The sequence below is a fragment of the Pinus tabuliformis genome, chromosome 3_2, assembly GCF_031772625.1.
Source record: "Pinus tabuliformis cultivar Carrire ecotype Pingquan chromosome 3_2, CPIR1, whole genome shotgun sequence".
Classification (NCBI taxonomy): domain Eukaryota; kingdom Viridiplantae; phylum Streptophyta; class Pinopsida; order Pinales; family Pinaceae; genus Pinus; species Pinus tabuliformis.
Window position 1 is genome coordinate 1,177,157,334 of NC_142302.1, and position 25,156 is coordinate 1,177,182,489.

Consider the following 25,156-nt stretch of genomic DNA (forward strand, 5'->3'; position numbering starts at 1 on the left):
AGGTAGATAAGGTGAGTAATTCTGCCACAACTTTTAATTCTGGCATCGTTTACTTCATATTATGTAACCAGTGAAATTACTTGGGCTACAGTCTGCAAATTAACTGCATTTTTTGTTGTCGCATAGTCTAACGAGGCGGAGGATTTGCTCGGAAAGTTATGGAAATTCTGGTCATATTTAGAGAAAATTCAGCAAATATTTTTGTAAATCCAAGTTATAGTTGTCAAACTTCAAAATTTTAGGTGTCCTAGACGTTTTTGATAGTGTTGAATCCATTTCCACCATCAAAAACAAGATTTTTTGAATTTTTTTTACCCGAATTCCGGCCACTTTTGACCATCCGGGCAATTCATCTGCCTCGTTAGACTACTCCTTTTGTTGTTGGATGTTTAGGCTTTGCAGACGACATGGAAATTATTTCCCAAGGACCCTCAAGGAACTTTGCCGAAAGAGTACCTTCGTGTTGCTGTTGGACTGGCGAGCCTTATTTGCTATATTATCGAGTCATAAATGTAGGGGCAGTTTATTACGTCATCTCTGTGATAACATTTATTTTGTGATTGTAAATTTTTTTGGGCAAATTAATATTTCTTTATAAATTTTATATCTCATATTATTATTATCGAATTTTAAGGTCACTACCAAACTAGACACCAAATTAATATATGAGACTCTTTGTTTGTGGAACAAAAGAGTCTACACAAACATATATACCTTACCCCTCTCGTTTTGAACTTATAACTTAAAAAAAAGCACATACTCTTAATCATAACATAATAAAAATAAATAAATTTATTCAACAACACCAATAATAAAAATAATTATAATATAATATAAAATATAAAAAACGCTATAAAATGTTAACATTCACTTTAATACCATAATTATTGTTATTAAACCAATGTTTTATGCCGAGGGAAAAAAGCGAAAAGTACTTTATATATTTTAAACATTAAAATCATACTAAATAAAAACATGTTAATTTTTTTTACAATCCTATCATATGTATATATTCTTTAAAATATATAGAATACCGTAATTTTTCAATGCTTAACCCGTTTTGAGAATATATGAATAACAATGTTCTTAAATGTGGAAAGAACCGAAGGAAGGTTATCATATAGTGTTAAACAATAAAATAATAACGTTTTATATTTTAATTTGTAAGAAAATCATATTCATGGATGGAGATGGAGATGGAGATGGAGATGGAGATGGAGAGATATTTGGAAGTTTAAGAAAATATTTTGATAAATTAAATATAATATTTATATGTACATTTATTTAATTTTTAAAATTTAATAATTTAAAATGATGGATATTTTGGCAAAACAAAAAGGTAGTAACCAAGAGAGAAAAAGAAGATGATAATAGGTTAAGAGTTGAATGGCTATCAACCAATAATAATAAATAGCCAAATGTTTGGGGATTTATTCAAATTAAAACTTAGAGACACTTTGGTTATGATTATGAGCTAGAAGAGCAAAAAGTTTTGATTTATTTGTAATACTTGATTGAGAAACATGTCATATTGATTTTTTAAAATGAGAAGGGATTATTAATATAAAAAATGCTATCATTTTAGGGGATATTGATAATATGTTGATTAAAAAAATATTTTATAATGTAGAGGTCTAACTAGCATTTGCACCTAATGTTGCAAAGGAAACGCCGTAAGGCATAGAGTGTGGAAGAATATTGAAATGTGAATGGGCATTTTTGAAAGCAAGGGTAAAGGCCTAGTACCAGCTATGCTCACTCTAGATACTGTTGTAATCATTCTTGTGACAAAACATCACTAATCCTATGCAAATTGTCCTGTTTTGTTGCCTGAGTAATGTCATTCAAATAAGGAAGAACCATTCTTGAGACAAAACACCACTAACTCTCTGAAAAATGTCATGTTTTTCTACCTAAGTAGTGTCATTCAAATAAGGAAGAACCATTCTTGAGACAAAACATCACTAACCCTGTGCAAAGTGTCATGCTTTGCTGCCTAAGTAGTCACTCATTCAAATAAGGAAGAACAATTCTTGAGACCAAACATCACTAACCCTCTACAAAGTGTCCTGTTTTGCTGCCTTATTGTCATTCAAATTAGGTTGCACTAGGGCTATCCCTGTCTACTGAGGGGAAATAGAACTAATGAGGAAGATCGGAGCATAGAATTGAATAATTATGCAGAGCATTGATTCCAGTTGGCTGTGAATCCAGCCCAATTCATCCTCTGTACAACCACACCCCTAAAGAGTTGAAAAGACAGAATCATCTCCATATAAACAACTACAAGAGAAAAATGATCATATAAAAAATAATATATAACTTTTTAAAAAATGGTCTTATAGATACTCCTTAGCTGAGCTGTCATTCTATACTTGGTGTATCTATGCTAACAAAGTCACCAAGGGCTTGCACCTGGTCTCATACACACCCACTTGGAGGGTTTTGAACCCAAGTCTCCACCTTAATAGAAGCCCAGTATATGGTATCACAGACATCATAGATTTATTTTGATTCCAGCATCTGAGGAAGAAGTTTAAGATATGTGCTCTTTTTTAAATGGTAACCTCATAATTTATGTAAGAGGATTACATTTTAGAAAAGACTATGACTGTAACAACATTTTTATTGTTTTGTTAAAAATAGAGTTTTGGATAAAAAAATAAATCATGTTTGTGTACGCTGCAAGCTTCTTAAACTATAAATATGATAATAATAAAAAAAACTTCCAAAATTACATAGACATTAGACAACGTTGGAATCATTCTTGTGACAAAACATCACTAATCCTGTGCAAATTGTCCTGTTTTGTTGCCTGAGTAATGTCATTCAAATAAGGAAGAAAAAGAGGCAGGGATGTGAATCAGACTGTGCTCAATTCCCCAAAAAAGGTTTCTTGTGTTAATGTAACCAATTTATTATGATAAATTGTGATGTCTGAGCTTAGGCAACATGTCTCGGAGGAAATGGATAAGGTAAGGTGTAAATCTTACAACAAACCTATTTTGAAGTCACAGTTGAGGGAATCCCACAAGATTGAATCCCTTTATTTACAGAAACCTATATTTAAGTCACAAAATTATTAATATAAGATGTTATTTTGTTTGTTAACCTGTCCTAGTAATGCCAAATCCTTTGTAAGCTGCAACTCTGTAACCATTAGGCCCACTCAAGCTGTACAACCACACCCCTAAAGAGTTGAAAAGACAGAATCATCTCCATATAAACAACTACAAGAGAAATAAAGAAAAACAATAATATAAAATTTCAAAAAAACACCCAAAAAAAATTGATAAACACCGATCACTAATATAAAATGACACAAAAAAACTTAATAAACACATATCACTAATATAAAATACCATGCCATGTATAAGTAATTTCAAGATTCCATCCTTACCATCCTCTTTCCAGATACGAGGTTTTGATTGGTGAATAACTGAGGCCTTTCCCTATGGCATTAAGGCTAGGCGTTAAACTATACCCATCCCAAGATTGTAGGCAAAATAGGATTTCAACATTTATTTGTATGTTGATGATTCTTTTATGCTAATTTTAGTAGCCATAACAGTAGCAGTGTTCCTGTATTTTGTTCTCTCACTGTGGGTTTCAACTCCCCTTATTTTATTTCAACCAACTTTGATTGCAGGATTATGCTCGGCATTATGCTAGGGGATTGGCTATTGTTAGAACTTAATTACTGAATTTGCAATGGAGGAATTGTGTAATTGAATCCTTCATACTTATAATTTGTGTCAAAGAAAGATGACCAACTAGCAACACATTCTGTTGCAACTTATCTTTAGGTAGCTGGACTTTGCATCTTTGTTTTTTCCTTTGTTGTATAGAATGCTGACTGTTTGCACATTCTTCTTCATTTGTAAGCTTATGTCAGTTGTCACATAAAATTGACTTACAGAGTGTTGTGTTGAGTTCTGTATGCTATTCTAGGTTCTATTTGCATCTCTGTTCAAGATTAATGTTATCCAGTAGGACCTTTTAGACCTAAAAGAAAAAACTAAGTGCGAATTTGAAATTGTTTCTTTTAGATTGCAAATAATTGGTGGTTGTTGTCATAGTTAAAATTTCCTAAGTTTGTAGTTCTACTTTTTCTTTTTACCTTGATCAATTTGGGAAAGCTATTAACATAATTTTTTGGCATTCCTTGCAAGCTTCCACCACCCATAATTTCATCGTTAGTATATAGTAAAAGAAAAGATGATTGTTTTTGCCTGTGTGGGAACACGACTTCATTCCTCAGTGCTTTTATCAACTTAAAATTTTCCTTCATCTCTAGTTGAACATCCTTGCTATGCTATTTGGTCTCTCTGGTTCTCACAAAATAAAGCAAGGGTGCGGTGGTACTGGGAAAGGGGGGCAAATAGGAGAAATAGACAAATTGGGCAAGGTCTGCATCTAACATTGGCTGTCAATGACAGAGTCTAGCTTTCTGAAGAAAGTCCCAAGGCGGCAGAAATGGATGCAGAGCTTCTATATATATTCCCCAGTTCAAGAGTCACAATAATGAAAAGGGAGTGAGTGTACTTAGAACTGTTGACACTAGTAGTTTAATTCTTGTTCCAATTCTTTTTGTGCAATATAACTCACTTTATGCTACAACACAATAGATGTCATGGAAAACTGGTTACCTTACACTACCTGTGCAGGTGTTTTTCTGATTGGCATGGAACTCACTCAAGGAGGTTCACAACTCTACAAAATTGCAGGAAAGAATCTAGTTTGCAATGAAACGTGTTTGGCCTGTGACCTGGACGGTAATTACTTAAAAGAATTTCTTCCTATTAGGAAAAATGAGTTGGCAAAATTGTTAATTGGCATTGAATATTTTATCATATGTTTGTAGGGATTCTAGCAAGTTCTATGGGTTAGTTTTGCCAAGTACTGAAAAGTAATACGTTTTTTTTTCAATGTCAATTTGAAATGGACCAGTAAATATTGGTGCCATGCTTTAGTGTTTTAGAGATCATTTTCTATTTATGCCCCCGTGTTTAAACAACTACAAGATAGAGAAATTCGTCTTTCTCTGAAGAATTTTCAACTTCAAAAGAAGTCAAAATGGCACAAGTATTTTTTGTTTTAGGAATTCTCCAACATTTGTACCTCACTCTGCTGCAGTGGGATCATATTAGAATATCTGAAAACAAATATCTAAACATTTTAATACTCACAATAAATTCCATTGTAGACCTTGATGTTCTCCCTATGTTTTAGACATTATCCCATGTTAAAATGTCTATTAAGTATCTAATAGAGATGCGAGGAAAGAATTGCCGAGAGAAGTTGCAAGTGGGTTAATGTAATGGTTGGAAATTCACAAATTGCCTGTGGAGCTCCCAAGTCACCATGACATCATGGTTGTTGAAGGAGCACATAGTTACATTTGAGCATTTTTCTTTACTGACTCAGACTCAAAATCAGACATATTAGAGCATAATCATTTCAGTATTAAACCTTATAATAGCAATGAGAGGTTAAACTTAATATGGATAATGATAAAACAATTATTGCTTCTCCATTTTTTGTACAACTCAAAAATCATTGTTATCCATATTTTCTTATGTATGGAAGCAAGCATGTTCCTGTTTGTTTGAAGCCCAATTTGTTCAGCTCTGGGAATCTGCTCATGAAAAGGTTGGTGCTCTTAAGAAATTTTATTCACTACGGCTGGACCTGTACATGATGCATAAGAAGCTGGACCAAACACTCTTAGGGTAGGAAGACTACTGAAGAGGAGCAATGATGTCCTAAAATGATATGCAGTACTCCTGGAGTGGAAGAGTGGCTACCTTGGGTTCCTATGTGGGCACTCTGGAGAATCTAAAGGAGAAGTGCTGCTCTCTTGCTGTTATGTATATTGATATGCTTGTCGATGCCTGGAATAATGAAGGTCTCATTCCCAAATATATAGATCTTGAGAAATCTCCTATCCCATTAAACAAGTATGCCTAAATGGGAGTGCTTTAATTCTAGTAGTGTTTGATTTCTCTCCTCCACATGATTACTTGTCCATATTATTAACAAACAAAAACTTCCTTTTGTCACATAGAGAGTTGTTCCCTCCGCAAGTGGTTCAGATCTCCTCAACGTAATAGCTGAAAAGAATTGTAAGAAATACCATACTTGAGATTGATTGGTGATTATCTTAGGCTTGAGAGTAGAGTTTAGTTGTAGTAAAATGCCTTTTCTGCCATCCAAGCATGGTCTATTATCAGTTTCCCAAAGCCACGTAATTTGTTGTTTCCCACCTTTGTCAAAATATTCTATGAAATCAAGTGTATCAACTGACATGGCTTCAATTGAATGGAGCTGTGATTATCTATCTGGTCATTTCTGTGATGCATGTTCTTCGTTCGTTTTTGGTTGACATTTGTAGAGTCATTGCCTCGGGTCTGTTACTTTTGAGTCATTTCTTCATCATGGAGAAAATCAGATCCCATTTTAATGTTCACCGTCAGTTTTTGCTGGAGGATTTGAGCCAACATCCTGATTCTCTTCATCATGGCTTCCAAACTTTCAAGTTTGTTTTCCACAATCCCTGTTACAATGTCTCTCCCACTATCTTGAAAACACTTCTATTCCTTGTTGTTTTTGGATTGATTTGGAAAATGGAAGGTCAATCGCTCCTATAAACCCCGCTTTAGCTCTCCTCTCTGCAGGCCCCAAGTATCTAGACTCTAAACTCTTCCAGTTTTCTCATTGGGTTGACATGCCACGCAGTAAAGGCAATGTAATGATTTTCAACAATTTCATCATACTTGTAGCATGTATTCTTGCCTTTGCAGTCAGGAAATCTGAGTAGGCTTCAACCCTCTCTTGTTTTCTCAGATTTGGCCATGGAATTTGACTATATTTGAAACTCATTGACCCATCCAACTCAGCATCCAAATTTCAAACCATCTGCCTTCCATTCTCTCCACAACTTTGTGACAGAGCCTTGAATCAAAGACTTTAACTCGAGATCTTTCAAGAGTTGGTCAACACCACTGTAACCAGACTACTTCCTCAATTTATCCTCTGCACTCTGACTTATTTGTAATGCAACCTAGCATGTGAAGGGTGTGCTAGTTAGCAGAGTAGGGTAAAGTCTAAAAAAGCGATAAATGAGAAAATCCTAAACTCCAAAATGACAGGAACCATGGCTTGTCCTGTCAAAACAGAGTAATGAAATAAATGGAAAAAAAGGTTGGTTGTCTAACCGAGCCTCCATGAAGATTGAAGATTCAGATAAAGAAATGTATGTATAACAAGGTTACTTGTGAGATTACAACAAGAAAAAGAGGCAGGGATGTGAATCAGATTGTGCTCAATTCCCCAAAAAAGGTTTCTTGTGTTAATGTAACCAATTTATTATGATAAATTGTGATGTCTAAGCTTAGGCAACATGTCTCGGAGGAAATGGATAAGGTGAGGTGTAAATCTTACAGCAAACCTATTTTGAAGTCACAGTTGAGGGAATCCCACAAGATTGAATCCCTTTATTTACAGAAACCTATATTTAAGTCATAGAATTATTAATATAAGATGTTATTTTCTTTGTTAACCTGTCCTAGTTATGCCAAATCCTTTGTAAGCTGCAACTCTGTAATCATTAAGCCCACTCAAGCTGTACAACCACATCGAGTTTGAATTGAAGGTCAAGACCTGGGAGCGCCATTACTTCAGGGGGGCGGGACAAAGACCAAACGAACAACTTTCAGAGAAGGGATTGGAAATAATGGAGCATGGGAAAGAGACTATAGCCACCATAAGGAAGTATAAATGTCTACAGTCCTTGGACATAATAAGCCCCATCATTTATGAATGAGCCTATAACAGAACATGTATTTAGCATAAGGAGAAATGCACAAGCTAGTTGATATAATTATGCCATTTCATGTAACGAGTTGTCATTGTGCATATCAATAACCATGAGCTTTGAAGATTCAGATAAACAAATGTATCTCATAAAAGCCTCATGTAAAGAATGTTAATGATTGAGAACACGGCAAGCTTGGTGTCATTTATAACAAACAAGATTACGGGCACTTGAAATAAAACTAAAACGGAGGTTGGTATAACAAGGTTGAAGGTCAAGACTTGGGAGCGCCATTACTTCAGGGGGGCGGGACAAAGACCGAACGAACAACTTTCAGACAGATCTTCAGGGGCTCTTTATCATCAAATGGTGAAACTCCACTCCGGAAAGCTAAAAACAGTCACCAAGGGCTTGCAGACTACTTCCTCAATTTATCCTCTGCACTCTGACTTATTTGTAATGCAGCCTAGCATGTGAAGGGTGTGCTAGTTAACAACGTAGGGTAAAGTCTAAAAAAGCGATAGATGAGCAAATCCTGAACTCCAAAATGACGACCAAATTGTAGCCATCGTCATCCTCCTGGCCCTCCTCCTCCTGCAGAAAAAACGGCCTACGCGGCCCTCGTGCAGCCAAAAATAAGGCCCCTCGTCCTCTACGGCCTTCGTCATCCTCTTGCAATCCTCTACCCAAACCCTCCTTTGCAGGTCCCCCGCCCTCCTCTGCAGCAACTCCGCCTGCGCCCTCCTCTGCATCAAACGCGACTATCTGTGCGTAGGATGGAGGTTGGGTTGATTAGGGTAAACCGTTGGGCAGTTAATAGAAACGATTTTTTTTAAATAATTATTAACTAATACGTTAAGGTTTTTAAAGGTTTTTTTTAATGTTTTATAAGAATTTTTATTAAATTAGACGGTTGATTATTCTTGAATCGTCTAACAATAGATCTGATGGCTAAGATTAGGACAGAAAGGCATTTGGGGGAGTTCATTTCAAAGGGAAACGCCTTATGGCGTAAATATCAAACCTTGGAGTCTTTGCCCAACCATGTTAAGTAAATATTGAAGTTCAAAACTCCTCGAGACCAAATGAAAGTAATTGCCTACCTCAAAAAATAGGCATTGCAACTTCAATATTTTTCTTTTAATTAAGAAATGCAAGTGTTTTATAACCCTTATGTGGAGATGGGGAGATACAATGCATGCAATTCAATTGTTTTACAACCTAGTCAAGGATGGGGAGATCCACCAACAATAGATGCATGTGAGTGTGGGGTTCAAAGCTTCCACAAATTAAACAAATGCATTTATCTATCCAAAAGAAAAGACCACCACTTTAATGTTTGCATTGATAAAATAAGTGTTTAACAACCAAGGTGAGGGTAGAATGATCTATCAACACAACTTGTACATATACATGGGCTTAAAGGTTTCCATAAATCAAAGAAACACAACTACGTATAAAAAAAATAGCAAAAAAAAGGTATTACCACTTTGTTTTTTTATACTTAAGAGAAGCAAGTGTTTTATACCCAATGTGAGAATGGAGAAGTCCATCAACATTAGTTATATATGTTGGGTTCGAATATCCCTACGAATTAAACAAAATCAAGTAATTATCCAAAAAGTAAGGAATTGCCACTTTGATTTCATATAAAGAGAGTTAAGTGTTTCACCATGTACAATATAGGTTAGAAATTACTAATTTGAATTTCAATAAAGAAACATAAATATTTCACTTCGATTTTCATATAAAGAGAGGTAGATATTTTAAAATGTAGATGAGGATAATGAAATCTATTAACACACATTTTTCTTTTAAATTGTGGAAAAACCTATCACAATTTAACTGTAAAACCAATAGTAGGGATAGTGATCATTGGTCACTATCCACGAATGTAAGTTGACTCATCACCATTATCCAACGAAAACTACACCACTTGGAATAACCCATTGATAGTCCGCAAGGGGGCAGGCTTCTACTCCCACTATATGTTTTTAGGTCTCGGCGTATTAACATCGCATGCATATATATGCTTAACAATATATTAAATTTAGATGATTTAATGTGATTTATTGGTTGCATTGAATATCAATATTAAGCAGTACCTATCAAAACTAACATATTTGATATGCAATTTGAAAATGAAGAATACATTGAATATTAAGCAGTACCTTACTACAATTAGTTTGTGATCTAAATATTTGATATCTATAATTCCATCAAACGAAAAAGCTTTTGGATAGATTTCAAATTAAAAATATTAGTTTTCCCTCCTATTATTTTGAGTAGTTGAAAAAGGACCAATTCATTACATATTTAGACTACTTAATTTGAAATTGTTATATGTGTGAATTCAAACACGTAACAAATATGTTAGATATAAAAAATTGATATATACAACCTTATTAGAGTTAGGATCTATGAGTTCTCACAAACTACCTATTTGTTAATAATTTTTTGTCATTCAAGTTTTGGTGGATCAAGTTTACACAAAAATCCTAACTCTTTCCATGCCTAATTCACATATTCACATTATGATAATCATTGACCTTACCATAGGGTAGGAAGGAAAATCATAAGAAGTTAAAATACATGTAAACTAAACCCCTATCATAGAAGCCTCTCAAACCAATAAATGATCACTAAGAACATCTTATAGTTAACCATTTTCCTTCAATGTTTAATTGGGATCAACCTTAAATGATTATGATAAATTAATTCTCACTTGCTTGGTTTTCATTGTTTAGTGGTTGTTGCTTACCCTCCAATCGTTACCTAAGGGTGAGATATTCTTTAGGGCTCAAGGTAATTAAACAACGAGACTAAATCCATTCCAACAATATACTCAATATGCACTCAACATGTCACTTGAAAGAATTGAAGCTAGGTAGGGAGGATATCAATCATTCCTTCCAACCACCCAAGATAAACTTACTTAGCTATCTTTGTAGGAGTTTATTTTCATCAAATCTATAATAATAACAATTATAATGACAGTTAATTGATTTGATTTGATCTTAGACTTAATTTGATAATAATAGTAATAGTAATTAAATAGTATGATTTGGACCTAACTTAATTAGTTAATTGATTTGATCTCAAATTGATGTAATAATAATTACAAGTAATCAATTTAATCTCAAAACTATTCTAATAATAATAATGAATTAGTTTGATATGGAATTAGTTTTTTTTTTTTCTCGGAAAAAAGCGTAATTTTTTTATTAAAAGGAATAAAATTACATTTTGTAGATACATGATTGGCATGTATGCGGAGATAGAGGATCATTTGGATCCACCATAGAAATTGGCTTAAAGTCCTCATTATTGAGCAAAAATAGAGAAAAGACTAGTTGAAGAGCCTAACGGTTTGTGTACTTGTAGAAATCATCCACTTTGCCTTTCTTCCCTTTCTTCTTTTTTACTTTCTTCCATACCCCTGGGAAAGGTTGGATAATTGCTAGTGTGGTGTCTGTTGTGTTTGCAACATGGGGGAGCTCCTTTTAAGATTCAAAGCTCTTCGTTTCATGTGTTCTTTTGGTTCCTGGTATCGATTCATTCTTTATTGTCGCTGCTTTGATAACTGCTAAATTTGGTGTGACAACCATCTCTGTATTCTGATTTGGATTTTTGGACTATGGGGGGAGCTTATCCTGTGTGACATTTTCAGTCATTTCATCATTACCTTTGATGGGGAGGTCCTTTAGATCCACCTCTTTTTCATTATCTGAAAAATGGGGATCAAAAGGTTGCCAGATCTTTATCTTAGTCCATGGGCCTTTCCTCTTATTTGCTGGATTTCTTGCTAGAGAGTATCTTGCAAGTGTCTTGCTTGGTTACAAACGCGACATTTGAAGGCCATGTTTTCGTAATCAAGACTCTGTGTCCACTAGAAATGTCCATTTCAGCTAGATGCGATTTGGTAGCCCATTTTTGAGGTCAATCTCCACACATATGCAAGCGTAGGTGAAAATCCCCTTTGTTATTTGTGAAAATTCTATCATTGCAACAATTGCTTTACTTTACCTACTTATTTTTCAATAAGTTATTTATGAATTTCCTTCAATAAATATTAAAATAAATTATGCTGCAGATATCACACCATAATACAGAAACAAACACATGCACAAGAATCAACACATCGACACAGATATTTTGAACCCCGGAAAAACCCAATGTGGGAAAACGGTGCAACAAGGGAGGATTTTATTATTCAGCAATTATTCAGTACAACAGGGTGCCAAACTAGCTTACCCAACAGAGAGAAAAATTCTCTAGCACTTCTCCCAGTCTTAGCGTCAGCCTGGCTGACCTCTGCGTAGCTCCCAGACACTCTGCGTCAGCCCCTGCCTCTTTGCGTCAGCACTGGGTCTCTCTACGTCACCCACATAGGCCCTCTAGTGACTGTGTAGTTTGCTGTTGCCTTTACGTCTGCCACTCCAACCTCTACGTTGGTCTTCTGGTGCTGCTCCTAACTCTTTGTTCCGTAATTGCTACCTCCTGCTGCTCTCCAGACCACTAATTCGAATTTCTCAGCTAACCTCGCTCCAGAAATCGAACGGACTGGTTTCCCTCAGTATATCCTCCAACTGACCCTCAAGCCTCTTCTTATACTTTTCTCGTTGGTCCATCAACGACCGGGATTAAATCTCTAATCAACGACTAAGATTAGATTTGGCTTGATCCATGACTTTTGGACCCTTCTAACCCAGTTTTATATTAATACCCATTAATATTTTACTTTTCCTAAGTTTAGACTTAGGAACTCCATTAAAAATGTTAATTATTTTAATATCTCCCAAACCGGTTAGAATTTGCTGAAACCATTTCTGGGTCTTTGATATCTCACGTGCTTTAGCCTCTCCGCCAATTTCATGGCTAGAGCACATCCGATGCTACCCCAAATCAACATTATTCTCATGGTCTATTTTTTATGAATTTTCCCAATGCCTTCAAGAACTAGGTGATGCCAAAAGGGGAGAGGGAGGGTTGGCAAGCGAACCCAAACATGCATTTTTGCGACTTCTATGGTGGTTGAGTCAAATTTTAGGAATCAGAGGGTAGTGAATAGCCCAACACTTCCCCATAACCATGGTCTCTCCTCCATAATCTTCTGGTAATATGCTTTTAAGAAAGGGTGTACTGTGAAGAAACCCTTCGAGCAAAGGTAGACATCACATTATTTGGTCCAATTGGTGTAGATCCATTGGTAAAGGTCTTTAGTTTTAGGCCAGAAATCGTTGAATCTACAAATTACAACCTTTTCGTGAAAATATGAGAACATATTGTTTACCTGTGAATTCTTGATCTCTATTTGTGGATACTCTTCCTTATTTTCCACTATGTAAGGCTCAGGGAGAGACCCAGATGGGGTGGTAGCCTTAACTTGTTGTGCACCTGCTCTGGATGCTTCTTTATAAGAGATCGATGGGCTATGCCCTGATTCGCCATGCAATCTTGAGACTAAGGAGAGAGAGGATCCCCTGCTTAAGTTATAGTCTTTGAGAGTTCTCTTGTCTTGTAACAATTTCTCTTCTGAGATGAGCTTTTGCTCTGCAATTGGGAGCCCCCACGGAGCCCCACTCGCTACTGAATCTTAGTTTTGAAGCTTTCCATTATTTCCTCATCCTTAACCCATATCAATATGGATTTGCCTAACAGGGTTTTTCTAAATACCTAGAAGGTCCTATTTTTCTTTGTGTATATTGGAGGTTGGGCTAAGAGAGTGCCTCGTATCCTCAATCACAATTTCTTTTGATCTATGGACTGTAAATGGTGGATCAACTCCTCCTTTATGTTTGAGGCTCTTCTAGCCTGAGATAAAGCTTGATTTGAAGGTGAAAGTGTGAGATTCCTATGCGCAGGAGAGGGAATGTTTAGAAGTCGACCACGCAAGGCATTCCTGACATGACGACCATAAATCATCCTGGTCGCTGCCATAGATCCAGGCTTTGGGAGCCAATTTGGGGCTTTGTTCCTTCTCTGTAGGTGCAAAAGGGTCCTCGACATACAAATTTTTGACAAACCAAAATAGATGCTTACCATTGTGGGATAGTTGCTCGAGGAAGCTTGATTTGGGCCTTGTTGCATAATGAAAGGTCGAGATCTCCCTTTGATCATCGCCTCACAAGTTGAAAGGGGCATCGTCTTCACTCCAATAGCAATCCTCACTGCATCTCGTAGGCATAAGCCCCTTGGTGACGTCGAGCGGGGTGTTGTGAAGAGACAAAACCTAACACGAAACTTCCATTTTACTTCCTCTGATATGGAATTTGTTTTAATTTCTTATAATTACAATTATATTTATAACATTTCTTATTGAATGTTGATAGATTAATCTTTCTTTTAATCCAAAATTTTATGTTATGATGATAGATAAAAAATGCTCACATACTTTTGTTGTCTTTGCTATATCAATTAATAAAATTTCAAATATTAACTAATTTCCATATATATATATATATATATATATATATATATACACACACCTTTTCTCATTTACTTAATATAATTACAAAATTACCATACAAATTATCAAATAACAAACAACATTATATAAATAATAAAAAAATGAACTCAATCATTATTTAAATAATAAAAAATAAACTCAATCATAATATATCAACCCCATTTACTAATACCACATATATGATATATCAATTCCATTTACTAATACCAATAATGTAATGTAAGTATATTAATTTAAAAATAAAATAAGAAGACTATTACACTTTTTCAAATTTACTTGATATAATTACAAAATTACCATACAAATTATGAAATAACAAACAACATTATATAAATAATAAAAAATAAACTCAATCATTATTTAAATAATAAAAAAAAACTCAATCATGATATATCAACCCCATTTACTAATACCACATATATGGTATATCAATTCCATTTACTAATACCAATAATGTAATGTAAGAATCTTGTTTTAAAAATAAAATAAGGGGGCATTCACCCCAACGTGGTTCCTGGCGGGGAGGAAGTTAAAATAGATGCTTTACATCGTAATCATGATCATGAATGAAATTGAATTCGAATTTGGAGACAGAATGGATATATGTAGTTTTCGATGGCTCCAGATGTTCTTTTGCCTATGTAAGAGATAAGCTGGCTTATGTCAAGTCAATCGAAGTTGAATCTGTCCTAGTTGTTGGAATGGAGCTGGCCAATATGGTTTCAGGAAAATGGCTTTTCGCTACAGAGTTTCATACAATTAGACACACAAATACAAGCACTCCAGCATTCAAGGAAGAAGTAAGCATTTCTCCGAGGAAAGGCTTCTCCAGATTTGGGTTAATAGCACGGTGTTCAGGTATGCCCAGCATTCCCTCCTCGCCCTTCCTCTTGCGGCGGATGCATCCTCCTCGCCCTTCCTCTTGCGGCGGAGGCAATGCATGATGCGTGTTTGTGGTTTCGAAGATAGGACCATTATAAATTTATTTGTTTATTTATTCGGACCAGGAACAGCCTCGAGTCCTAAGGTGGGTTTGGTTGGCAAAGAACGTTTTCAGGAAGGGGCTCTGCCTGGGACTTACGGGAAAACAATTTCCGAGTATGTCACCTCTCTTTTCCTCTTTATGTTTCTAGGCTAATCCTGCACTGCTATCTTTATCGCATTTCATTCAAAATACATAATCCTCATCTTAATGGTCCTTGAAAAATAGCTTAGGCGGGTTGAGATTATAGTTAATAATATCCCAAGTTACTCTCAGGTCAAACTCTGCTGGGACAGGCTAACTAGACCTTCCAAGTCTGATACAATAAACCTACAAAATAGCTGTTGTTTCTTGAGAGTATTTTACAGCAACTACAGTAAAAACTTTTCAATCAGCGCTGGAGAACATATGTCCGGCATTGGTCAGGACCTACAAAATAGCTGTTGTTTCTGGAGAGTATTTTACAGCAACTACAGTAAAAACTTTTCAATCAGCGCTGGAGAACATATGTCCGGCATTGATCATTTCCTGACCAATGCCTAAAAGGTGAATGCCAATTACAAAACAACACATCTAAATAACAAATAGAATAACCACTTTCATACGATAGTCAGAATTGCAATAAAATAAAATGAAATTTCACTTTCTTACCATTATTGGAAAAAGAAAATTCAAACAACAGTCGAAAAGTGATTAGTTCACATTATAACTCTCTTCCAGCGAGTACTTGCCAGCAAAAGGTTAGACACACCAGTACTGGCAGGTTAGACCCTGACTCACCAGTATGTCACGGATTATAACTCATTTGCCACTTTATGTGTCTAGGTCGGGGGTGGATGGGAACAATTGACAATGGTAAATATAATTGTGAATAAGTAAAAGAAAAACCCTCTTGATTGATTTGTGCTGCGATGCCAAGTGTAGACTAACATCTATGACTGTTTTGGTCTTATGCCTTGTGGGTCTTCTTTGATTTATGTTTGTTATCTATGTAAGGTTCACAATTTCAATTCGTCGTATCATAGTGACATATCTCTATAATAGGATTTCATTTCACATTATTACACTTTTTGATCTAGATATTCTACTCGAACAGTTTGTCACAACAGATTTTAAGATATTATGAAATAATAGACTATGCAACTTTATTTTCTTTAGATCCTAGATTAATTAATTACTAGATTTGCTTGAATTTGTGAAATAATTGAAATATGACCAAATAAAAGAAAAGACACTTGTACACACCATTCACAAAAATGAACACAAGATTTATATTGGGGAATCCAATACGAGAAAAAACTTAGCTAAAAGGTGATGCCTATTCTATTCTCTATTTGCTTTCGTTATGAAATATACATAAAAAAAATAAAAACTCACAATGGAGTTACTTTTTGACAAGGTGGCCTGAACCACTTGTACAAGATCCTCCTCCTTTATTATGCTCTCAAAATATCAATCCTGGATGTTTGCTCAGCTATAAAACAAGTACAATGCTAAATAATAAAACCCCTCCTCCTCTTAGCGATGCGGTATTTAATTAGGAGAAAATATATCAGTGGATTCCATAGCTTTATCCATGATGTCTAATGCTAGAATGACATCTGTGGCAATTGGTTTTACACTAATTACACACATTTGGAGTTACACGGATCATTCCATATCTACTGCTTAAAAAATTGGTTTAATGAACTTTGAGAACTTTATAATTTGATGACAAAGCATTTCAAGAGGAAAGACCTAATAAATTACTAGATTGCGTATGTAGTAAACTTCTTTGAAGTTGGATTATCCTTTTGTCATGGATGAGGGTTACAAGGGTTCCTTTTGATTTGTTGCTAAATGTCGGAGACTATTTTACCTTTTTAATGTATAACACCAATAGGAGATGTAGCATTTCCTACAATGTATACAATGCCATTTTATCATCAGAAAGGTTGCAGGTAAGACTGTTATGATTTAAGTGGTTGGTATTTCAAAATATAAAATGTAATTTTTTTTGAAAGGACTCATTTCATAGAAGGGAAAGAGTATATTATTTTATTTTCATTATAGATCCTTTATTTTTGCCAATCTTGAAGACAAATGGTCTTGGACATCAATATATGTGAAAGTGAACCTTTAGGTAGTGACGAGTTCGCGGATTCTCCTAGTAGAAGTTTCTTACAAAGAACATTAAAACAAGATCATACACCACTAAAATAGAAATCTAAAGTCAATACAAATAAATCCAACATCAAAGTTCTAGGACTGTGAATGCTTTTTTGCAAACACTTGTAGGGTATATGATTACTATTTTGCAAACACTTGGTAGGATGGCGCATTCCAACAGAATGGGAATGTCCAACTTGGTTGGGATCCTTCAATTTATGATATTGAGGGTTGTTATGGCCAACCTAATACATTAAGGTGAAATATAAGAAGTGGTTGGCATAGCATTCTGTTAGGTTTACACAATGTTTTAAAACTCCGACTCTGACTCCGACTCAACCGAGGGTCGACTCCGACTCCAACTCCGACGTGGTATCGACTTGGCCGGCTCGATTTCAATGACTCGGTCATTGTAAAAAATACATTAATATTTATTTTTTTTATAAAAAAAACATAATTTTAAAGGTTTTCATTCATGTTTCCAAACACACAACATTAGAATATAGATAGAAGACAACATATGATCAAAGTAGGCTTAGGAATATATCCATTATATCAGAATGGCACCCAGTGCACTGTCTAATTATCAATACATACATGATGACGATATAGAGATCAAAACAAAAGCACATAACCAAGGAGGATAGAAATGGCCTCTACAACAAAAGTAAACTGTGACGAGTACTACTGGCTACTGCTAAAGGAGCCGACATCATCTGGCTCAACCTTTGCATCAGAGTTAGGCAGGGATGCCCATGGCTCCTCCTCATCATCATCTCCAACTGCAACTGTAGAAGTGGTAGCACTAGTAGGCTATGAAACAGATGCAAGCTGAGATAGACGAGATATGCGCTTCTGTCGTGGCTAAGCAGAGGAAGCGCCTGCAACTGGAGGACTTGGGGCTGGCCCTGAGGTTGGTACAAGTGGATCTGCATTCAACTGAACATTATGTTCGAGTGATGCATCCACGTGTAAATCTAAATCAAGATCCTCATCAGAATCAAACTCTACTGGATGACTCTCCACTACCCAATCTGATGTTGGATCAATGTCTTCCAACACAATGGGATCTGAATCAGGTCTTTTGTTCAGCGATTGGTTGCGTCTGAGCCGGAGGTTGTATTGGACATAGACTAGATCATTTAACCGTTTTTGATCCAAACGGTTTCTCTTCTTCGTGTGAATCCTCTCAAAGACAGACCAATTGCGCTCACACCCAGTAGCACTGCAAGTTTGACTCAAAATACGGATTGCAAACTTCTACAATTTAGGACAATGGCTACCAAAAGCCTCCCACCATTGTGGTGCAAAAACATAGGAGTGTAATGAGTTAGCTCAACAAAATTACAAATTATATCCAACTTTCAAATTATAAACGATTTAACAAAATAAGTTTTAAGAATTTGAAAATTGAATTTTTTATTTCCCTGGCTCATCAACTTCCCTTGCAATCTTTGCTAGGTTCTTCCCAAAGGTACCTGTGGCTTTGTTGAAGGTTGTGATCTGTCGATGTATCTCTAGCTGATCACACTCCAATGGGATCATGCGATTAATGCAGTCAATCAATCCATCTTTTTCAATTCTCTGCCATTCTGTTTGTGAGACCACTGGCTTTGATTCCATTCATCACTGGAAAATATCTTTTGCAAGTTTCTTTGTTGTGAAAGCATAGATTGCAATGTCAAAAAATGAGTAGCAAATCTAGTGATGGCAGGCCTAATAATATCCCTGCCCCCTGTGTGTCTCCTCATAAGGCTCAAAATCCATGAATGATTGTAGATAAATTTTGTTATGCTTTTGGCATGATCTACAGTGTTTTTCACCCAATCTAATTTGCCAATATCCTCAAGCATGAGGTCTATGTAATGTGCAACACATGGGGTCCAAAAGATGGTTTTGTGTTTTTCCTCTAACAATTTACCAGCGAGAACATAGAGGCATTATCTGTGATGACTTGAACAACATTAGCCACCCCCACCTCCTCAACAACCTCATCTAATAGCTAAAACAACAATTGTCCATCTTTTACCTTATCAGATGCATCGACTGATTTTAGAAACATGGTTCCCTGTGGGCAGAAGATAAGAAAGTTTATGATGGTACGGTTCCTTTGATCAGTCCATCCATCTGACATGATGGTACATCCTATTCTTGCCCATGAGTCCTTGAAATCTTTCAAATACTCATTAATGGAGGCAATTCCTTTCTGCAAACGATACCCCCTTATCTCATGCATAGTAGGGCCTTTGAAGCCTTTTCTAGTAGCATGTATGACATCAAACATAGGTTCATAATATGGTGAACGAGAAGCATTGAAGGGGATATTAGCATCATACCACCATCTACATATGTAATCGCAAGCAGTCTCCCTCAATTCTTTCTTCCAATGGTCATCTAAAGTGGGCTGCAAAGTTCTACTAGCTTGAGGACCATGTGCATCTGATGGAGAGGAGGTTGTGACAATGAAATAACTTTTGATATTCATATAAGCTTTCTTTTTCATTTTACCCTAACCCTTTTCTTGAATAGACTCTAAAGAGGGAGGAACATTTCAGAAGGGGTTGGATGCATCAGTACAAGGGATAGAAGAAGGACCCTCAAAATCAAAATGGGGGTTGGTAGCCATCATTTTTTGTATACTCCTCTTCCTCCCAATTTCAGCCTCTAATTCTTTTTGCCTAGCCTTTTCTTCTTTAAACTTCTCAAAGTTGGCTAACAAATCCTTCCTAATCTCCCCAATTTCTGGTGATTCACATGGAGTAATTTGGCCTCTAATCCCTGCCAAGTGTTGTTTCAACCTATTAATGCCCCCAGGACCTTCCTTAATTTTTCTATGGAAAAATTTGCAATGCATTTGACTATCAACCATTTCAACATATGCCCAAGCAACATCTTTCACTCTCGGTGCTATTTTTTCACTTGGAAATCAAAGGAAAAAATCTGAAAATGAAAATAAAAAAATAACATTGCTTCAATGTTCATTTCTTTCACAAAAAACACTCTTTTCAATTTCCAGATTTGCACAAAAAAATAAATAAGCAAAAACAGATTTTTACAAGTGAAAAAAAATACCTCTAGGCACAAACTGCCTCCTCAAGGTTGCTCCAACAAACCAACTCCTCAATGTTGCTCCAATGGTTGCCCAAGAAGCTCCTCACTCCCGCTACAATGCTTGCCCAAGACTCCTCATTGCTGCTCCAAAAACAAACTCCACAACTCCTCACAAACTCTCACTCAAATTCTCACTCAAATGCAATGAGATGGCTGTGAGGAAATGAGAGGGGTTTGGTGGGTTTTATAGGGTTTAGGAGAGGGGAATGGACCCCAAAGAACCCAAAGGCAGATTACATTGGGCTTTGGGGTCCCCAAAAAGAAAATTTCAAGAAACAAATTGCGTTGAAGTGACTTGACCGGCCGCTGTTACCGAGCCGGCCGGGTTGTTACCGAGCTGACCGAGTCGTTAGCCAACTCGGTCGGCTCGGTAACAACTCGGTCGGCCGGTCCGGTTCAAAGGCCGAGTCGACCCGGTAGCCCAATAACTCGGACCAACTCGACCGAGTCGGTTTCAAAACGATCGTTTTAAAAAACAGAGGGTTTACGTGAGGATAAATTTGGACTAATTTCATATTGGGCAACAGTGAAGTTTTACCGATATTCTAAAGAAGTATGAATTTGAAGTTCTCTGATTCATGGGGTTCACTCTACCCATGGATGTTAAGACTTAATGCCATTGTTCTCTAGTGTTAATCCAGTAAGAATAGCACAACATAAATGTTTGATCAAGCCAGAGAGAGTGATGACTACATCTGTGGCAACCACTCAAGAAGGGTGGAGGACCTAATGCATTTAGATAAAATACAAGAGGTGGTTGGGATAATTTTACGTTAGAGTTTAAGGATAGATTTAGTCAAAATTCATATCAACTAAAGTGATGTTTCATTGATATTCTAAAGCGCTGTGAATTTGAAATTCTCTAATTCATGGAGGAGAATGCTATAGTTCTCTACAATGAATCTTCTAAGAATTGGATTGCATAAGGGTTTGGGCAGGGTAGAGGGAATGATGACTACATTTGTGATGATCACTCAAAGAGGGTGGAGAAGTTATGAGTCCCCAAAGTAAGATTTCATAGGCAATATTTGATTGAATGTTGTGAGTTACTGTTGCAAAAAGTTTCTTTTGAAGCTTTTTGAGCATTCATGATGGGAAATCTCATCAATTGTTTTTATAATTCCAAGATTTGAGCCGAGTTAAGATTTTTAATGGATTGAATTGGTGTTATATAATCTTTTTCCTAAAATGTAATTCAGTCAGGCCCAATGTGACTGTTAGCCTTGTTCAATGTTTGAAATTTTTATGTCTTTATAGGATTTAGGTAGGGATAATGGGGCGAACATATGTTGCCAAACAATATTAGGTTCATTCACACCCATAATCAATCATGACCTCATATGATGCTGACTTGGGTTTAATAGAGGCCAACGAATGTCAAACTTGCATTTTCTTCCTTTTGTTCTTGCCTAATGTGACACTGGAGGAGAATGGAAATTGATATAGATATGTGTTGATAGGGATTTGTGTTCTAAGAAAAGGGTAAAGGTTAAATAGCGCTAGAACCCCTCATCTACCTGTTCTCATCCCTTAATAGCTCCCCCTTTAGCTTAAAGTCTCGATTACACTTTTAAGGGTTAAATAAAATCCATTTTTTTGATTACTAAATAGACTTTCACGATTTACAATAATTAAGTAATTTGCACTGAAACAGATACATAAATGGGTATGGATACTGAAGGAAATATGACAAAATTTTCATTAAAATTTATGACACAATAGGGAAATGACTCACACACACGCAAAAACACCATGAGATATACATAATTCAGATTATCATTCATCAATTAGTTTTAGAGGCATTCATGTCCTTTATAACAATGGAAATTAGTAAACTCAAATATTGTTACAGATGTTATTTTTCTATCCTAAGTGCCATCAATCAACCAAGTAATCAAGAACATGTAAACTACTTCTAAACATTGACTTCTAAATCCTAAATTTACTCATAGGTTAAGTCCAATTGTTAGCATCAAACAAACTAATATACCAATTGAACCTCTAGAAGAAGCATTGGAGTTTGTGATTAAACCCAGTTTTGGTGGTCAATTGGTAATTCCACTGAGGTGTATTTGGGTTGGTCCATCGGCTGACTAGACAAATGTTAAAATTGGCAACTAGGGCCAAATTCCAGCTTGGGATAGCTCCTTTGATGGAGATGATGATTGCATTAGATTCCTCTTTTCGAGAGGTCTAAGATTGATATAAAGATCATCTCATTCGGACAAGCAGAAGTGTGATTTTGAATTTATGCCCACACATGTGCAAATTGTTCAGGTTGGCCTCATCATTATGTAGGCTCAAGAAGCCCAATGGATGTGTCTCTTTACCCACTATTAGCACTCCGTGAATTCTAGAGGTAACCACAAACCACTTTTAGGCTAGAGTCTATAGCTTCTAGCCTTGGAGAGGGCTCTCTCACTTATGTTGTTCGACTAATCTAATATTAGGCTAGGTATAGTGCTTAATAAGGTCTGATTTTCAAAGGATTGTTGGTAAGAAAGGAAGAAGATCCATTGGGCATGGAGTCATGTCAAATTTATTATTTTTCCAGTGATATGATGAAGAGAGAAAGAGTTTTTCCATAGGGGCAAGGTAGGCAGTCTTGGTGATGGAATTAATTCGTTGTAGGAGGGTGAGTGTGAGAAAAGATGGAAACAACACAAAGAGTATCAAACTGCAGATAAATTTTGAATGTTGCTTTAAGAAGAAAACATAGATCACTTGGTAAAACTAAATCAGAGCACCTTTTAGATGAATTCTGAGTTAAACATCTGGTTCTTCCAAGCATGAAGACATACATTCAAGAGATGTAAAAACATAAGACAAACTTACAACATGAAAGAAGCACAACACCATCAATATCTGACATAGGAATCCTTGCAAATCACCTTCTGTCTTTCATTCACTGGCAAAAAATTTCAGAAAAGATATCACATACACAAGTCTCTTTCTCTCCAATCTAACCAACCAACCCTTTTTACATTCAGATTCATGAATTATATACAATATTCTCTTCCTAAGTCAAAGGGGGTCAAAATCCATCATTTTCCAAAAGATAGGAAGAGGTTACAATGCTTTAGGAATAAAATATTTGGAAAATCTGCCCATATCCTACTATTTAGGGTTTGGTTTTTGACTAACCAAAAATATGCTAATTGAAGAGAAAATCATGGCATTGGATAGAAAAATATTCAAACTTCATCATCCAAATCAGCTTGGAATCAATTATGCGAAGTTGGAGGTCCACCAAGTCGAATTTCAAAAATTCTAGAACTCTGTCAACAAATTTGGCTTGGCAAAATTGTGAAAAATGGGTCTCAAAGTGACACATGTAATTCCCAAACCATAATGCCTGTGCAAAAACTGAGAGAGGTTTTTGTAACTTATCTAGTGTTTGACAAAAACCTCTTTCATTTTTTCAAAATTCATCTCCCTTAGGTCAGAAACCGATTTTGAAGTGAAACTGTAAAAAACGCAATGTCTCCTCTGCTTCCTTTGTGCAACGATTGTTTTTTTTTTAATATGTCCCAAACGGTGAGTCCAATGGAGCTACAATTTTTATAGCAAGTTACTATCATCATGCTTCATCTCCACAAAAAATTTGAACCAAATCAGATTCACGGATCTCGCGAAAATCCTAAAATGGATATAGGTGACAATAGCTTGTTTTTCAAAAACCGTGAAGCATTTTGGGCTGAACTTAACTGAGTTTATTCATCTCACCCCCGTGCATCTCCTGTAAAAATTTCATGGTAAACGGGTACAGGGTTTAAGAGATATGGTGAAAAAACGTTTGCGCAGCGCACTTTCGTAGCGAGCTGTCTTTTCATGGCTTTAATCCCATCCTTGAACTTTGGCTAAGCAAAAATGGATGATTGATGATGTTTCCACCCTTGTAAACCTCTTTTAAGTTCCCACACACAAAAACAATGCCAAAAATTTGATTTTTAATTAAACCCTAATGCTTTTGACAGTTTTGCAGCAACTTTTGCAACATTCCAAGTTTTGTATACTTGTAGCCTATCTCTGACAAAATGAAATTGATGGGTCATCTTGGAATGTCCCTGTGAAGCTTATGAACCTATGAAACAACCCTAAAACTGAAAGCAAGCTTCCAAAACACTATCTCCCTTTGTTATTAGATTTGCAACACCTTTTGCAACATCATGGCTGGCTTGACAATTCTTTGAAATGCGCAGCGATTTCCTCAGTTTCGCAGCATCCTCCAACTTGTGCAGCAGTTTGAAATTGCAGACATGCAACACTCCTTCCTTCGACCTTCAAAGTGTTTTCAAAGCATGTGCTTTGAATGAGAGAAATGAGAGTAATGAAGCACATTTAGGACCTTCATATCTTACAAAGATTTTCTTTAGGGTAATGATTATCCACTTTCTTGATATGGAAAATGATAAGTGATTTTTGTAATGATAACACCATGACATCATGACATGACTGACCATAGATTCCCATAATTGACAGGGCTAAACTAACTAACTCATGATGACCAAAATCTTTCATGACATTACCTTTAAATACCCTTTCATGGTGACCAATGACCCCTTATGATTACCCTTTTAATGATGATCCTTCATGACATTACAACTTTAGATTTTAGCAAATAGACCTT

The 25,156-nt window shown here is 36.0% G+C and overlaps 1 protein-coding gene and 1 long non-coding RNA gene across 4 annotated transcripts in view; both read left to right on the forward strand.

Moving 5' to 3' along the window:
* The first annotated feature begins 3,644 nt into the window (after window positions 1–3,644).
* Window positions 3,645–4,998, forward strand: LOC149184924 (uncharacterized). Its single transcript, XR_016257808.1, has 3 exons — window positions 3,645–3,806; window positions 4,440–4,535; window positions 4,668–4,998. It is a non-coding gene; the product is annotated as an uncharacterized LOC149184924 (long non-coding RNA).
* Window positions 4,999–14,829: 9,831 nt separating this feature from the next.
* Window positions 14,830–25,156, forward strand: part of LOC149184925 (uncharacterized) — a 275,322-nt gene continuing 264,995 nt past the window's right edge. The window contains exons 1-2 of one of the 3 annotated variants that reach the window (XM_089419015.1): window positions 14,830–15,143; window positions 15,293–15,383. In XM_089419015.1, coding sequence (XP_089275141.1) covers window positions 14,852–15,143; window positions 15,293–15,383 — 383 coding nt within the window. In that variant the 5' untranslated portion in view covers window positions 14,830–14,851. The remainder of the gene's footprint in view (window positions 15,144–15,292; window positions 15,384–25,156) is intronic. The other 2 variants (XM_089419014.1, XM_089419013.1) reach the window with 2 other exon arrangements.